The 18,369-nt window shown below is 42.2% G+C and overlaps 1 protein-coding gene across 3 annotated transcripts in view; it reads right to left on the reverse strand.

Moving 5' to 3' along the window:
- LOC127632627 (dysbindin-like) overlaps window positions 1–18,369 on the reverse strand; it is a 30,234-nt gene extending 11,865 nt beyond the window's left edge. For 2 of the 3 annotated variants that reach the window (XM_052111330.1, XM_052111328.1), the window contains exon 1: window positions 18,085–18,369. Coding sequence is in view for 2 of the 3 variants with exons in the window: in XM_052111328.1 (XP_051967288.1) it covers window positions 18,085–18,157 (73 nt within the window). In the remaining variant the exon portion in view is untranslated. The remainder of the gene's footprint in view (window positions 1–18,084) is intronic. The other variant, XM_052111329.1, reaches the window with a different exon arrangement.

Raw genomic sequence — 18,369 nt, forward strand, 5'->3', positions numbered from 1 at the left:
GAGCGTGGCATGGTTGTTGGTGCCAGACGGGCCGGTCTGAGTATTTCACAATCTGCTCAGTTACTGGGATTTTCACGCACAAACATTTCTAGGGTTTACAAAGAATGATGTGAAAAGGGAAAAACATCCAGTATGCGGCAGTCCTGTGGGCGAAAATGCCTTGTTGATGCTAGAGGTCAGAGGAGAATGGGCCGACTGATTCAAGCTGATAGAAGAGCAACTTTGCCTGAAATAAACACTCGTTACAACCGAGGTATGCAGCAAAGCATTTGTGAAGCCACAACACGCACAACCTTGAGGCGGATCGGCTACAACAGCAGAAGACCCCACCGGGTACCATTCATCTCCACTACAAATAGGAAAAAGAGGCTACAATTTGCAAGAGCTCACCAAAATTGGACAGTTGAAGACTGGAAAAATGTTGCCTGGTCTGATGAGTCTTGATTTCTGTTGAGACATTCAGATGGTAGAGTCAGAATTTGGCGTAAACAGAATGAGAACATGGATCCATCATGCCTTGTTACCACTGTGCAGGCTGTTGGTGGTGGTGTAATGGTGTGGGGGATGTTTTCTTGGCACACTTTAGGCCCCTTAGTGCCAATTGGGCATCGTTTAAATGCCACGGCCTACCTGAGCATTGTTTCTGACCATGTCCATCCCTTTATGGCCACCATGTACCCATCCTCTGATGGCTACTTCCAGCAGGATAATGCACCATGTCACAAAGCTCGAATCATTTCAAATTGGTTTCTTGAACATGACAATGAGTTCACTGTACTAAAATGGCCTCCACAGTCACCAGATCTCAACCCAATAGAGCATATTTGGGATGTGGTGGAACGGGAGCTTCGTGCCCTGGATGTGCATCCCACAAATCTCCATCAACTGCAAGATGCTATCCAATCAAATTGGGCCAACATTTCTAAAGAATGCTTTCAGCACCTTGTTGAATCAATGCCACGTAGAATTAAGGCAGTTCTGAAGGTGAAAGGGGGTCAAACACAGTATTAGTATGGTGTTCCTAATAATCCTTTAGGTGAGTGTATGACCTGTGTGACGTCACAAGGCAGCTAGCAGACATTTGTGTTAGCCACTTTGTCTGCTTCCTGACCTGGGCCCCAGTTAGCCAAATACTATCACTATTAATTCTATGAGCAAAATTACTAGAGAGGAGAGCGTCACCTTCCATCGAGGGATGGAGTCCATCTCTCTTTAGCAAGTCAGGTCTACCCCAAAAACTCTTCCAATTGTCTATAAATGCTATGCTATTCTCCGGACCAGCCATTTAGTGACACTAATCTAGTATAAACCTTGTCATCACGACAAGCAGGGAGGGGGCCAGAGCATATTACAGTGTCTTTCATCGTTTTTGCAAGTTCACACACCTCTTTAACATTATCTTTAGTGATTTCCGACTGGCGAAGCCAGATATCGTTAGTGCCAACATGATTAACAATTTTAGAAAATCTACGTTTAGTATTAGCCATCACTTGTAAATTTGATCTTATGTCAGACCTTCTGTCACCAGAAATACATTTAACAATAGTGGCTGGAGTATTGATGTCTTTATTATAGCCCAGCCATATCACCCTGTAGCTTAAGACTGGTTGCCCACTGAAGCTAAGCTGGGTTGAGCCTGGCTAGTACCTGTATGGGAGACCTCCTGGGGAAAACTAAGGTTGCTGCTACCAGGGGGTACTCATCCTGCATTCTGTGTGGATCGTAATGCCCCAGTATAGTGATGGGGACACTATACTGTCAAAAGGCACTGTCCTTCAGATAAGATGTTAAACTGAGGTCCAGACTCTCTATGGTCATTAAAAATCCCAGGGCACTTCTTGTATAGAGTAGGGGAGTAACCCTGGTGTCCTGGCCAAATTCCCCCATTGAAAGAAATGCTATATAAACTTAACATTCATTAATTCATTCCATTTCCCTAACAATAGAATCTCCTAAAACCAGGGCTCTTTCAACATGATTCTTAGTGGGAGCGTCACTGAGTAGGTAGAATTGATTGGAATCCCCAACAGGATTGTTGGGGCTCTACAGCCAGAACCAAATTGTGTGTGTTGCTCACTGTTCTACCCTCATCCAAAACAGTATCTACCGGCTTCTCTTTCTCACTGTCCTACACTAGCATTCAGATGTGTCTCTAACTCATTAAACTTCTCCGTCAACCTGACTAATTCCTTACATTTATCACATGTAAACCCCTCACTGCTGATGGAAGAAACTATAGTAAACATGTTGCATGCCATGCAGGAAGCAATAATATGAGCGGATACCATGACTTACCGCAATTGTTTTTTGTTGTTGTTATGGTTGTTCTTGAGCGGTGACGGTTTGAGATTGATGTGAATCCCTCACAATCCAATTTTTTGCTGTTGTTGTGTTAGTTCCTGATCAGCAGTTGTTATTTTTATTTCTGTTCACAAGAATCCACGAGTCATATTTGACAGACAGACCTCCATAGTAGGCAGTTGTGTAAGGTTTAGATTGCAGTCATTCTCTCTACACTAGTGCCAGCAGTGAGGATGTTGGGAGGCATCCAGGGGCCACAGCGCTGTCACTCTGAATAACTAATTAGATCTGAATTGGCAGACCGCCACAGCTAAAGAGGACAGGGGAGAAGCTGGAAGTCACAGTCATGTGTCCATCTGACAGTAGGATCAGCATAATTTGTGTAAGCTTGTGTGTCTGTGTTTACAGTGCCCCCACAAAGTATTTGGACACATTAGCCAGTAGTCACACTTAAAAATGTATGAATGGCATTGCATTATATAACAAAATATAAAACTAAATTGCATTACAAAGTTAGCACAAGCACACATTTCAAGCAAAATGTAAAAAAAAAGAAGAAAAAAAAGGTTTCAAATAATAAAACAATAGATATATTGTTTAAATGAAGGCAACAGTATTTAATGACTACAGACCCGTCGCTCTGACGTTTGTGGTCATGAAGTCATTTGAGAGACTGGTGTTGGCCTACCTAAAGGAAATCACTGGACTCTTTTCCCCTTCAATTTGCTTATCGAGCAAACAGGTCTGTGGATGATGCAGTCAACATGGGATGTAACATCTGGACAGACCAGGGACATATGCATGGATCATTTTTGTGGAATTCAGTTTGGCTTTCAACACCATCATCCCAGCCAGACAACACTACTGTCATTTGCCTCATCCAGGAATACAATGAGTCTGCATACAGAAGGGAGGTTGAACAGTGGACTTTTGGAGGAACACCCCAACATTGACTCTGCTCACCATTCTGAAAAGCACTGTGACAGCAGTGGAGTAATTTAGGTTCCTGGGATTTACCATCTCACAGGACCTGAATTGGGAGACCCACATTTTGAAGAAGGCCCAGCAAAGGTTGTACTTCATTCACCAGTTGAGGAAGTTCAACCAGCCACAGGTGCTGCTGATACATTTCTACTCAGCAATCAATGAGTCTGTCCTCTGCACTTCAGTATCTGTCTGGTTTGGTTCAGCTATGAAAACGGACATCAGAAGACTGTTCGAACTGCTGAGCTGATTATTGGTTGCCCCCTGCCATTCCTGCAAGAACTGTACACCTCCAGAGTGATGAAAAGGTCTGGAAAAATCACTCTAGACCTCACTCACCCAGACCACTACCTTTTTGAAGTGTTTCCTTCTGGCCGGCACTACAGAGCACTGAGCACCATAACTGTCAGGCACAAGAACAGTTTTTTCACTTAGGCTATCCATCACATGAACAGGTAAAACTGCCCCATTGAACAACAATTTTGTGCAATACACAGCTTAGTCTATTTATATGTATCCATCATATCCTACCTCTTCTGCCATTACTTTCCCTTGCACTATCTGTATATAACAGATTTGTATTTCTACATATATACACCGATCATCCACGCCATTTAAACCATGAAAACATTTAAACGTTGAAACATTTAAATCTCCTGGGATGAAAATCCCAGGAGATCAGCAATTACAGAAATACTCAAACAAGCCCACCTGGCACTAACAATCATGTCATGGTCCAAATCACTTAGATCAAATATTTCCCCATCCTGATGGTTGATGTGAACATTAAATTAAGCTCCTGACCATATCTGCTTGATTTTATGCACTGCACTGCTGCCACACGATTGTCTGATTCTATAATTTTTTGATGATTGTTGGTGCCAGTGGGGCTGGTTTGAGTATTTCAGTAACTGCTGATTTCCTGAGATTTTCACAAATAACAGTCTCAAAAATTTACTCAGAATGGTGCCAAAACCAAAAGGCATCCAGTGAGCAGCAGTTCTGCAGATGGAAATGTCTGGTTGATGAGTGAGGTCATCAGAGTATAGCCAGACTGGTTCAAACTGTCAAAATGTCAGATAACCACTCTGTACAATTGTGGTGAGAAGAATAGCATCTAAAAATGCTGTGATCGATGTGGGTTGGCACTGTTTTGGTGGCATGAGGGGGTCTACACAACATTAGGCAGGTAGTTTTAATGTTGTGGCTGATCGGTGTATATATATTTTTTCTTATTGTGTATTTCTATGTTTTTTTATTTTTTTATTTTTTTTTATTTGCCAGGATAATGCATATTAACAACAGTATGCCTGTAACATGCCAGAGTTAGCCAAAGGCTAATTTTCATCTGTAGTCCTGTTTGCCAGTTGTATAATGGCACCCTAGAGAAAATATAATTTTAAATAAGTATGTATACTTATATATACAGTCAGGTCCATAAATATTGGGACATCGACACAATTCTAAGCTTTTTAGGATCTATACACCACCACAATGGATTTGAAATGAAACAAACAAGATGTGCTTTAACTGCAGACTTTCAGCTTTAATTTGAGGGTATTTACATCCGAATCAGGTGAACGGTGTAGGAATTACAACAGTTTGTATATGTGCCTCCCACTATTTAAGGGACCAAAAGTAATGGGACAACTGGCTGCTCAGCTGTTCCATGGCCAGGTGTGTGTTATTTCCTCATTATCCCATTTACAAGGAGCAGATAAAAGGTCCAGAGTTCATTTCAAGTGTGCTATTTGCATTTGGAATCTGTTGCTGTCAACTCTCAATATGAGCTGTCACTATCAGAGAAGCAAGCCATCATTAGGCTGAAAAATCAAAACAAACCCATCAGAGAGATAGCAAAAACATTAGGTGTGGCCAAATCCTGTTTGGAACATTCTTAAAAAGAAAGAACGCACCGGTGAGCTCAGCAACACCAAAAGACCCGGAAGACCACGGAAAACAACTGTGGTGGATGACCGAAGAATTCTTTCCCTGGTGAAGAAAACACCCTTCACAACAGTTGACCACATCAAGAACACTCTCCAGGAGGTAGGTGTATGTGTGTCAAAGTCAACAATCAAGAGAAGACTTCACCAGAGTGAATACAGAGGGTTGTAAATATGTAAACCATTGTTGAGCCTCAAAAACAGGAAGGCCAGATTAGAGTTTGCCAAACAACATCTAAAAAAGCCTTCACAGTTCTGGAACAACATCCTATGGACAGATGAGACAAAGATCAACTTTTTTGTACCAGAGTGATGGGAAGAGAAGAGTATGGAGAAGGAAAGGAACTGCTCATGATCCAAAGCACCTCATCAGTGAAGCATGGTGGTGGTAGTGTCATGGCGTGGGCATGTATGGCTGCCAATGGAACTGGTTCTCTTGTATTTATTGATGATATGACTGCTGGCAAAAGCAGCAGGATGAATTCTGAAGTGTTTCGGGCAATATTATCTGCTCATATTCAGCCAAATGCTTCAGAACTCATTGGACGGCACTTCACAGTACAGATACATCTGAAGCATACTGCGAAAGCAACCAAAGAGTTTTTTAAGGGAAAGAAGTGTAATGTTATGCAATGGCCAAGTCAATCACCTGACCTGAATCCGATTGAGCATGCATTTCACTTGCTGAAGACAAAACTGAAGGGAAAATGCCCCAAGAACAAGCAGGAACTGAAGACAGTTGCAGTAGAGGCCTGGCAGAGCATCACCAGGGATGAAACCCAGCATCTGGTGATGTCTATGCGTTCCAGACTTCAGGCTGTAATTGACTGCAAAGGATTTGCATCCAAGTATTAAAAAGTGAAAGTTTGATTTATGATTGTTAATCTGTCCCTTTACTTTTGGTCCCTTAAAAAGTGGGATGCACATATTCAAACTGTTGTAATTCCTACACCGTTCACCTGTAGAACACAGCATTGGAACTGACTTAACGTTTCGGAGCAATTACTTTTAAATAACTCGTCTAAAGCTCACTCTGATTCTCTGATTCTGGACAGCTGTCCTTAATGTTATGAACTACACCTGTAATCTAGTCTAGTCTTCTAAGACACCAGTGTGAACATGATGGGATCTGACTTCATGCATCCACTATTACCTTTAGACAAGTTATTTAAAAGTAATTGCTCAGAAACGTTAAGTCAGTTCCAATGCTGTGTTCCGGACAACTCTGAATTTTCCCACCTCCTACTAGAAAATAATGGCTTCAGTGCTGCTTGAAATCAGACATCTGACTAGTGAAATTGGGGTAGATCAGTCTTCTTCGACCTCAGCGTCATATTACGTAATTTCTAAGACGATTGGGACCAATGAGCATAATGAGGAGCTGGGTTTAGTGAAACATAAAAACTAAATTTTAAGTATTTTTACTGCCCGAAATGCATGAACAATGGTTTTGCCATAACTGCACCATCTTGAATCTGGAATGCATATAAGTGAGAAGAATATAGCTGCAGGCCAAGCTCCAAAAAGGGTTGAGAGCTCCAAATGGGCAGCAAAGATGTGCAAAGCCCATAATTCTGAACTTACCCTAACCCTAACAGTGGGTGGAAGTGCCACCCCCTTTTTGGAAGTTGACCCAACCCCCTTCTACCCAACCCAATTCCAAGTAGGTATAGCTAAAGTTCAGAGACCCTCAAATGGGTGTGGAATCTCAAAAATAGGGCAGGATTCCTCTAGAAGGGGGCATGGTTACTCCAAAAAGGGATTGCACCAATCCCAAAAGGGGTTAAGTTTAGTGAAAGGGTTAGGTTAGGGCCTCCCTATATCTTTAATGGTGGTTTGGAGCTTTAGGAAGAAGCACTTAACACTCAGCAGATATGTCATGAAATTATGGATATTTCATAAGTGGGGTCGTGTGACTGGATCCTTCGTTTATAGAGCACTGTTCCCATGAAAAATTGGTAATAAGAAAGCTGTTTGGCGGCCTGGGGAGTGGATCGTGGTACCAAACCCAAGACTACCTGGAGGTGGTATGAGCTTGGTTGCATTGGAACTGTGGCACTTGTTCAGGAAAATACTTGATCACATTCGGATTTGGAGCACAACAAACATGCTCAGTTTGCTCACCTGGCAACCACCCAGCACACCATAAAAACAACATAGAAAGTTGCTAAAAACCATTCAGAACACCTCAAGGCCAATTTATACTTCTGCGTCAAACCTAAGCCCTAGGTAACACGTATTTATGTAGCCTAGCGTGCACCCCTCCAAAACTGTAACTCCGTGTCGCATTAACGCAGACCACAACAGCTGTGATTGGTCACTTTGTAACCAGAGACCATGCCCCAGAACACATCTGAGGTAGCGTCAATTTTTTCCAAGATTATTTAAAGCTATATGCAATGTATCCACTTATCAGTGATCGTATCACATTGAATTTGGCTAAACGTGAAAATGCGACAAAAAGACATCTGTTTACATATAAACTCTAAAAGCTGTTTTCTCAGGCCTATTTGGTTGGTCAGGGAGACCTTTCTGATCTCTATGATGTTTTTACAGTATGTTTGCATAGTAGAGATAATCAAAGTAGAAATAAACAGGGTAAGCCGAGCTTCCACAAAAACTGAGAAACAAAAGAGACACGAGGGTCAAAAAGTACAAATAAACTGGGTAAGCCAAGCTTCCACCAAAACTGAGAAATAAGAGACACAAGGATCAATAAGTACAACAGGGAAAAGACTTATCTGCGAACTGGTCACAGGAGGAACACGGAACAAAGGCTCAAGACTGAACACGAAGGGGAGAAACAAACTTATATAGGGTGAAACACAGGTGAAGGGAATGAGGGTTGATGAGTGGATGGTTGAAGCGGGTTAGGGGCATTGGTGCCACCTGCAGGAGTGGAGAGGAGCATTGCATTGGAGGGCCAGGGGGAATGCCCTCTGCTGGTCTGGAGGAGAACAGCACCCCAAAGAGGAGATCCCTTACAAGAGTCCCTCCCCTAGGAACGGCTCCTGACGTTCAACAGTCAGTTCCCTCGGGATTGGTGGAACTTCGCGATGAGGGAGGGATCGAGGATGTCTGGAGCGGGGACCCAGGTCTGCTCCTCTGGGCCGTAGGCCTCACAGTCCACCAGATATTGGGTTGTCCCCCAGACCCGGCGAGAATCCAGCAGTCTACGGACGGTGTATGCTGGTTGGCCATCAATGACACAAGGTACTGGGGCAGGCTTCCTAACAGGAGACAGAGTGGAGCAAACAACAGGTTTTAAGCGTGAAACATGAAAAGTGGGGTGAACCTTCATGGACTTGGGCAGACAGAGTCGGTAGGAAACAGGGTTGATCTTCTTGAGGACCTTGAATGGGCCAATGTAGTGTGGAGCCAGCTTTCTGGACTCCACCCACAGAGGAAGATCTCGGGTAGATAGCCAGACTCTTTGCCCTGGACGAAGCATGGGACCAACCCTCCGACGTCGATTAGCCTGCTTCTGTTGTTGTCGGCCGGCCTTCAGTAACGCAGCGCGTGCTCTCTGCCAAGAACGTCGGCACCGGTGGACCAGCTGTGTAGCAGCAGGGACTTCCACCTCTGGCTCCTGTCCGGGTAACAGGGGGGGTGGGGGGGCATACAGACGTTCAAAGTGGGACATGCCTAGGGAAGAATGGAAGAGGGTGTTATGAGCAAACTCAGCCCATATTAATCGAGGACGCCAGGTAGATTGGTTATCGGAGACCAGACATCCTATAGTCCTCTCAATGTCCTGGTTGACTCTCTCAGTCTGGCCATTGGACTGGGGGTGGAAACCGGAAGACAGGCTGATGGAGGATCCGATGAGTCGGCCAAACGCCTTCCAGAACTGTGATGTGAACTGTGGGCCTCGGTCAGAAACCATATCCTGCGGGAACCTGTGGATCCTGAAGACATGCCTAATTAATAGTTCAGCAGTTTGGTTTGCAGTGGGGCGCTTAGGCAAAGGTAAGAGGCGACAAGTTTTAGAAAATCTGTCTACCACCACCAGAATTACCGTATTTCCTTGGGATCGAGGTAGACCAGTGATGAAATCCAAGGAAATGTGGGACCAAGGGCGTCTCAGGACGGGTAGTGGGAGCAGCAGGCCATGAGGGTGGGTCTTGGGTTCCTTGTTCTGGGCGCAGGTGGGACAAGCAGGTCCGGACATCGCCCTGAAGCTTGGGCCACCAGAACCTCCTCTGGACCAGCTTACAAGTCCTGGTAGTTCCCAGGTGTCCAGAAGGGAGGGAGGCATGAGCCCACTGCAAAACCTCAGAGCGGAGACGGTTAGGAACAAAGAGACGCCCAGGAGGGCCATTACCTGGTCCTGGTTGCTGCAACTGGGCCATCTTGACAGCCATCTCAAGGTCCCACTGGATGGGGGCAATCAACCGGGAGGCGGGGAGAATGGGTTCTGGACAGGACTCCCCTCTGGTGGATCAAACTGCCTCGAGTGCGTCAGGTTTGAGGTTTTTGGAACCTGGGTGATAGGAGAGAGTAAAATTGAAATGGTTAAAAAAAGAGGGCCCAACAGGCTTGTCGGGAGTTAAACCATCCAAATGAGGAAAGGGTGTTTGGCCCCCTCCAGCCAATGCCTCCACTCCAATGCCATCTTAATGGCCGGCAGTTCCCTGTTCCTAATATCATAGTTCCTCTGCATTGGGGTAAGCCGATGAGAAAAAAAAGGCGCACGGGTGAAGCTTATTATCATTCTTACCCCTCTGTGACAGAACAGCTCTGACTCCCACATCTGAGGCATCCACCTCCACTAGGAAGGGTATCTCTGGATCAGGGAGGATAAATATGGGGGCAGATGTGAAGAGTCGCTTTAGCATGTTGAAGGCTTGGTCTGCTCTGCTGGTCCATGTAAACTGTCCGGTTGATTTCTTGGTGAGTGAGGAGAGAGGCTCTGCAACAGAACTGACGTTTCTGATAAATCTTCTGTAGAAATTGGAGAAGCCAAGAAATCACTGTACCTGTTTCACAGAAGTTGGACAGGGCCAATCCAAGACTGCTCAAACCTTGCCAGGATCCATTTGGAGGCAGCCCTTGGACACGCTGAAGCCGAGGAATGAGACTGAAGGGACGTGAAATTCACTCTTCAACTTCACGAGGAGTTTATGCTTAAGTAGCTTTTCAAGGACCTGCAGAACATGCTGAACATGTTCTTGGGAGTTGTGGGAGAATATGAGAATGTCGCACAGATAGACAAACACGAATTTGTTGAGCATCTCTCTGAGGGCGTCATTAATGAAGGCCTGGAAGACAGCTGGGGCATTCACCAGACCGAATGGCATTACCTGGTACTCGTAGTGGCCCGTCAGGGTGTTGAATGCGGTCTTCCACTCATCTCCCTCCCGGATTCTAACAAGGTGGTAAGCATTCCGAAGATGGTGGCACCCTGCAGGATCTCAAATGCTGTGGACATCAGGGGAAGAGGGTAGCGGTTCTTGACAGTTATCCGTTTAGACCTCGGTAGTCAATGCAGGGTCGAAGGCCTAGCTCCCCTCCTCCTGGACGAGAGTTGGCTTTTCCCAACAATTCAGGGCTTGCAGAGTGAAAATGCCCTGACCTGCCACAATAGAGACAGCATCTCTCCTCATCCGTCAGTTGCGCACTGCCTGGGAAATCCTGGTTCTTCCTAGCTGCATGGGTTCCTCGAAGTCACTAGGGAACGAAGGCAGTTTAATGGTGTTAGCAGACTCCCGCAATCTGACCTCCTTCTGTCGCTCCTGTTGGCATTCTCCTGATGGCCAGATCAATGACAGACTTACTAGCGGGGTACTAGCAGATCCCTGGTCCCATAGGGCGGAGGCCCAGTCCAATGCCTTGCCTGTGAGAAGGGTTATGATGTAGGCCACTTTACTACTTTCAGTGGGGAAGCTGCTGGGCTGGAGCTGGAAGGCCAGGGTGCACTGAGTGATGAACCCTCTATACCTCTCAGGGCTGCCATCGAATCGTTCATTGGCTGGTAACCTGGGCTCAGATGGTAAAGGTGTAGGTCTTGGGGAAGCATCAGTAGAGTGGTCTCAGGATGAAGTGGCTTGGGACTGGCGACTCAGAAGGTGAAGGTTCTTTGCTAAGGCCTGGTCATGCCTCTGAATGGTCGCAGCTTGGCTTGAGAGGGCTGACAGTATCCGTTGAAGGCTATCTTTTAATAGTAGAGATAATCAAAGTAGAAATAAACAGGGTAAGCCAAGCTTCCACAAAAACTGCGAAACAAAAGAGACAGGAGGGTCAAAAAGTACAAATAAACTAATAAATAATATGTACCTAAATGTCAACATGTTCACATATTTTGAACTTTTTTGAATGATACAATAATTTAATAAATACTTTTGAAATGACATTGCTTATATTGCTTTTGTGTATTTATGAAATGTATAATTAGCATTTTGGCTGTGTACTCACAGAATGATGCAGACATATCAAACAGAACTAAAAATGCAAACCAACACTTTGGCCACTACGTGGTGCCTACACCATAGGTTTGATGCAGAAGCATAAATCAGCCTTTAGTTACTGCAAAGCAATGCCCTGGCAACAACCTAGAACACTCTACCATTGTGGTGGTGGGTTTTGCAAGGATAATAAAAAATGTAGTTGCCATTATCATAAAGTCGTTTTTTATGCTATTGATCAGTCAGTGATTTCTAATCCATCTGATTCAAGGATTGATTAAAAGTGAATGACTCCACCATGAGTTTACTGATTATTGATATGGAGAATAAACAGCCAAATGAGGATGAGATAACTTGTGTATATTTCTGTTCCTCACTCAGTCTTATGCCTTTCAATCATCCATCCCCTTTTGAGAAAGTCTTGTCAGATCAAAGGAGAAGAAAAGTGGATTGTCCTTGTTGGACTCATGTGTCATCCAACAGCCTAAGCTAGTGTGTCTGTTTAATGTAAATGCACAACACTCACACTTGGTAGAGTGTGTGCAATAAACTTTCTTCCTCTAAATGAAAAGGGAGGGGGAGAGAAAGCCTTATATGTTGTCACCTGAATGGGGTAGATAAAACCTTGTCAGAAAAAACGTGCATTGCGTCTCCAAATAAGCCCATCTGCGACTCCGGAGTGTCAAGAAGTCTCACCCTGTCTGCCTCGCGCATCTCTGAAAGGTTTATCCAGAGATGCCACTCGAGTGCCACCATACGGCCTATCGATCTTCTGATGGCCTGGGCATTAATCTTGGTGTTGCGCAGCATCAGAACATTAGCCAAACGGTTCCATGCTTCGCCTTCCGACGCTACAATAGACACTACATCATCGTCTGGAGATGTGCCAAATGAAATTGAACCATACATCTTAACTGAGGGACAAAGATATTAATTGGCGTACTCCATGGGCAAAAACGCTGCAGATGGAGAGCAGGAAGTCCGCAAAGCTTGCAACAGTGGGAGACCTTTCTCATATTCTCCGAGCTCAATGTCTAAGCTTTGCGTAAACCCGCCTGTGTTCCATTAGGAGACACATCTCCGGATGCTGCAGGAGGCTGTAGATGTGGCAGCATAGAATGTAGAATCTTGATGCTCATGCACTCACAGTGAATACATTGAGCATCCACAAACAGATGCTGCTTCAGCGTGGGCACTGCCCAAGCATAACATACAGTGATCGAGCCCATCTTGTTGTGGAATGTGTCTACCACATGGGATACACTTGCAATATTCAATCCTTAAAAGGATGTATATATCACAAGCATTTACTCTTTTAGTTTTGTTGTTGATCAAAGAACATGCACACAAAACAGTAATAACTGCAAGGAACAGAACGTATTCTGCTAAAACTTGTAGGTGAAAAACTCACACTGCAAGGTAGGGGGGAATATGTCTCTGTCCACTGAACTCTGTGCACAACTCTCAACGAAGGGCGTGGTCCACAGAGAGAGATCATTCTCAACTCTAAAGGAGAAGTTCTGTGGAGGCTGTCATTCGATCCACCTTATATATGCTCAATGCGCATGGAAGGCATGACTTTGAAAGACATCTGCAATAAAATTGGCATGATGGAAAACCCTTCAGAGAGATCGAGGGCTCTCAGGAGCAACCCTTAGTGTCAACTCTGAAAGTTCCAAATCTCGACTCAGACTCAGCCCTCTCTAGTCTTGGTCTTGATTCGAAGTAGACCTACTCTGGTCTCAGACTGGAATTGGACTCGGATGAGTTGGACTCTGGGTGTGGGTGAGAAACAGATCAATATTTAAGTGCCTTTTTGATAGAAATTCTTCTAAATGCCCAGTAGGGGGCGATATGCACAGAGAATGTGAATCACCAAGAACACAAGAAGACTGCGAAAGTTAAAGTGGAGATTGACTGAGCATGGAGGAGAAATTGGAGTGAAAAAAAAAACTTAAATATTTATTTTTTCTCACCCACACCTATCATATCACTTCTGAAGACATTGATGTAACCGCTAACTTATTATGGATTATCTATATGCTGACTTTTGTTATTTTTGGTGCTTAAAAATCTTGGCACCCATTCACTTGCATTGTATGGACCTACAATGTCTACAAAATCTTAATTTGAGTTCAGCAGATGAAAGAAAGTCATACACATCTGGGATGGCATAAGGGTGAGTATATTATGTTAGAATTTTCATTTTTGTGTGAACTATTCCTTTGTGTTCAGATTTTAATTGACAGAAATGTACTGAAAGCACCTTTAATTCAAATTCCCATTCATGAATTAAAAAGAAGCCTATCCCTGACTTTAAAAAAAAACTTTTACTGCCTAAAACCAGCCCTACAATAACCCTCTAAGGACAGTTTGAAAATAGCACACAGGAAATTGACTTTCTAGTGAAAGAGTTAAAAGTTTGTTTGCAAGCCCTCATTTAATAACTTAGAAATCTTCAAAAGTATGATTGAAAAAGCAGATGATGCATTCTGTCATTGAAGAATGACAAAAAATTGGTTCTCATGAACAAATGTTCTCCAACTTTGACAAGAAGTGTTGTGAGTCTGCACCAGCAATGACCATACTGGTGGTTTTGAAGAGAATGTGGATTTTCAAACCCATAAACCAAAATTTAATGAAGACTCTGGATGAGGGATGTGGTATTCAGCTGTAATCACAAGCTTTTGAGACACTTGCCTCACTCTTTGACCTCAGAATCAAAGAGGGGACTTTTTTCTATAAAGAGAAAGACTGTATACATTGTCCTGGATATACTGTATGTGTATAATAATAATATATAAATAATTGTATTGAATAACTCTGACACCGTATTAACACTGATGCACAGCAATGTATTATACCTGTGTCATTTCTAGTAAATCAGTTGAGCTAGGCATGCATGACAACAGTCTGTTAACATATCTGCCAACTCCTTGGGTCATCAGAGTTATGTAACAATCAGTCTCAAGCACAATGTGATGATGTCACAAGTCAGTTATAAAAGATGTCATGTCATAGAAATGTCATGATTTATCAGGTCAGTTGTAACTGCTGCTGTTAATCAGTGTCTGCCCGGTTTTCTGATCTCTGACCTGCTGTGCTTTCACAATGCCACCCAGCAAGCAACACACAGAATGACGCACGCTGTGCTGTCTGTTTGCAGTATGATCACATTGTTTTAGTCCCATGCCATCATCTGGGTAATCAAGTGTAAAGTAAAAAAATAAATGCTTAAAATTGACTTACAATACAATCATTCCGTTCCTCCTTTAAAAAGTACAAAAAGAATTCTCATCCTCATCACCTTTTTATTTATAAAATGGTAAAAAGTCCATATGAGCTTCAATGATTTAAAGCTAGCCCTGTTGGAACTATGATGGGAGGTCATGTTTTAGGGATCTCAGTTACCGGTACTCTTTATCCACAGTTTTCCTGAGCAACCACTGGGCGGCGCTATGATGATTCTAATTGCCTGTTTTGAATTTCTGGTCGTGAGACACCAAGTAAAAACTGCCAAAACGAGCGATCCAGAGAAGAACAACAACGATTTAAGTGTTGGTTAGTTTAAAAGTGAATTTCAGGCTCAACTTGCGCAGTAGTTGACTGTCATAACAACTCAGAATAATTAATGACATCAACGTAACTAACCTCTGACCATTGCTTAATGTCATCTACACACAGGTGAGGCACTGTCTATAAAAAAGGGTCATCTATACTCTGTGAAGTATAATCATGTTTTTTTGAAAATGCTTACAAATGTAATACCTTAAACATTACATTACCTGCTAAGAATATACACTGATGCGAGTGAAAGCACTTGAGACCGGAAACTGAAAACAGTCGAATCGTGGAACACTTCCGCGTTCAGGAAAAAGGTGGATATTCTATTTTCATGGTGTCAGGGTAACAGAAAAACACAACAGGTGAATCAGTGATGTGTTTATATTTTGTTATTTTATGTGTGTTTTGTTGCACTGAAAAGAAGATGTACACAAAAAAAAGGTGCTTCATGTAATAATAACATTAACTTAATTAACTGGTTTTATTGAAGTCATAAATATTATTTACCATCACTGAATCAGCTACATTAGGTTACACTAACAAAACACATTTTTATGGTTAGATTAGGCTGAAATAACTCCTTAAAGGGATAGTTTACCCAAAATGTTTAATGCTCTCATCATTTATTCTCATGCCATCCAAGAATAATTTCTCAGCTCTGTAGGTCCATACAATACAAGTAAATAGGCGCCAAAAATGTGAAGCTCCAAAATCCACATAAGGGGAACATAATAGTACTCCAGATGACTCTGGTGGTTAAATACATATATTCAGAAATAGGTGTTGGTGACAAAATGATCAATATTAAAAAAAATTTTTTACTATAAATTCTCGTCCCTGCTAAGTCAATCTCCACTTCACTCCACTCCACTGTTTTTGGTGATTCACATTCTTCGTGCATATTGCCCCCTACTGGGCAAGGTGAGGTATTTCAAAATTTTGGCACCCATTGTATTGTGAGGACCTACAGAGCTGAAATAGTTTTTCAAAAAACCTGTAGAATGCCATACACATATGGGATGCCATAAGGGTAAGTAAATAATGAGAGAATTTACCTTTTTGGGTGAACTATCCCTTATAATTGCAGATTACTAGTTTTTTTCAAATGTGGGCTGTAGCTACTGTTTGCTTACTGAATATACCTGTATCTTCAAACAGGACATTCAGCGAGAAAAAAATTAGATCATGAAAAGTGTCTATATAGAAAAAAATAATTTCAGACATTTTTATGACATTACTAAGATTTTATTCAGAACAACATGCACTGGTGAACTGAACAATAAATGTGTGCAAGCCAGAGCGTGTGGGTATGCATGTCTTCGAAATAAAGACAGAGAAATACTCAGCTGCAGCCCAAGCTCCCCTCCTAGAGCCATTTAATTCAGCATCTTTTTTAAGGCGACCACTAATTGAGCTGTTTTATTTTCAGAGACACTAAATATCCCAGGAATGTACTGTATGTGCCACAGAGAACAATCTGAGTGGAAGAAACAGAGGGCCATTTCTAACAGATTCAACAGAATGAATGATATAATGTTCAGTCATAAGGAAAGTATGAGACGGGAAGTAGGGAACTAGATAGTGAGTCTGTGCTATCCACTAAAGGGAGGGATCACATTTGGAATGTTATCTTTGTCTCAAATATCATTCATTACGTATCTGCTACCCACACAACAATGACTAGCTCTCAAATTCCCCTTAGCTTCAAACAAATTTCTCCCACCTTTCTGTGCCATCTTCTAAAGCATGCTGTCTTGAGATATGATATATATATATATATATATATATATATATATATATATATATATATATATATATATATATATATATATATCAATCCATAATTCAATCTCTATCAGAGAATTTTAGCTTTTCATTTTAAAAAGAAAACCTGCTTCACAATATTAACATTTAAATGTTTGGTAACACCGTACAATAAGGTTCCATATTTTAACATTATTTACATTAGTTAAACTAACAATGAACAATACGTTTACAGAATTTATTAATATTGGTAAAAGTTCATTTAAAAATATATTCATTTTTAAAACCAAAAGTTGCATTTGTTAACACTATGAACTAACATAAACTAAAAATGAACAATTGTATTTTTGTAAATTAACATTAACAAAGATTATTAAATGCTGTAAAAATATATTGTTCATTGTTAGTTAAGGATACATTATGCATTAACTAATGCTAACAAATGGAACCTTTTAGTAAAGTGTTACCAAATATTTTCTTTATTAGTTAATTACCATTAACCTATCATGCTTGCACACTCAAAGCTATGTAGGTGAATCTCACAAAAACATGTCCAGGTCAGATTTCATCCCTAAATCCATTGAGATTGTGTTCATTTTGTACAGTCACAAATCATTATTCCATTTTACCATGTGGCCTCTAGACCAAATTTCCATTTCCATAATTGTGAGTCTATATATATATATATATATTAGAGACCTGTTGTCTACACAGTGTAAACTTTGATAGACTAAAATAAAACAGCCTCAGATGGTTTTAGGTAATCTTTCCATGTTCAGCCAAAGAATTGTCCAAATAAGGAAGGCATTTTTAATGGTGGAAGTAGTATGAGAAGTCCAAACTACAAATACCTGTAACTTCTTTCCTATACAATAACAGTAGAAATGTCCAGTAGCTTTTAGCAATAATGACATTTAGGCATATGCCTACACAGAAACTGACTTTCAAAAATAAACATACCCCTAGAGATACTGACTGGAGTAAAAAGTGTGAAAACTCATCTCCCTTAAACGTGCACAAACAACATGCTTGTCATGCTTGTTGTCTGGCACAGTTGAAGAAGAATCAGTGCTATATAAACAGTACAATTTGCTTGTGACAGAAAGAGGTGAAATACTCACATGGCAGGCGTTTGTTGTGGAAGTTTGTACCTTTTGAACTCATGACTCCAGATGGAGTTGCACAGCTGGACATTAAGCAGTAAGAACTGAGTTCTGTAACAGTACCCTCAGTCAGACTCCCGTCCCAGAGAAAGACTGGACTCTGACACGGCTCATCTCTCTCTGTTGCTCTCTCTCACTCCTGTTCTCTCCCTCTGTGACTTTTGACTTTAGAGTCACAGTCATGCACTTCCTCTGCAGCAGTGCCAGTGGTCGTGTCTCCTGACAGTGTGTGAGCTGCTTGGA

The sequence above is a fragment of the Xyrauchen texanus genome, chromosome 39 (genome assembly GCF_025860055.1).
Source record: "Xyrauchen texanus isolate HMW12.3.18 chromosome 39, RBS_HiC_50CHRs, whole genome shotgun sequence".
In the NCBI taxonomy this organism is placed as follows: Eukaryota; Metazoa; Chordata; class Actinopteri; order Cypriniformes; family Catostomidae; genus Xyrauchen; species Xyrauchen texanus.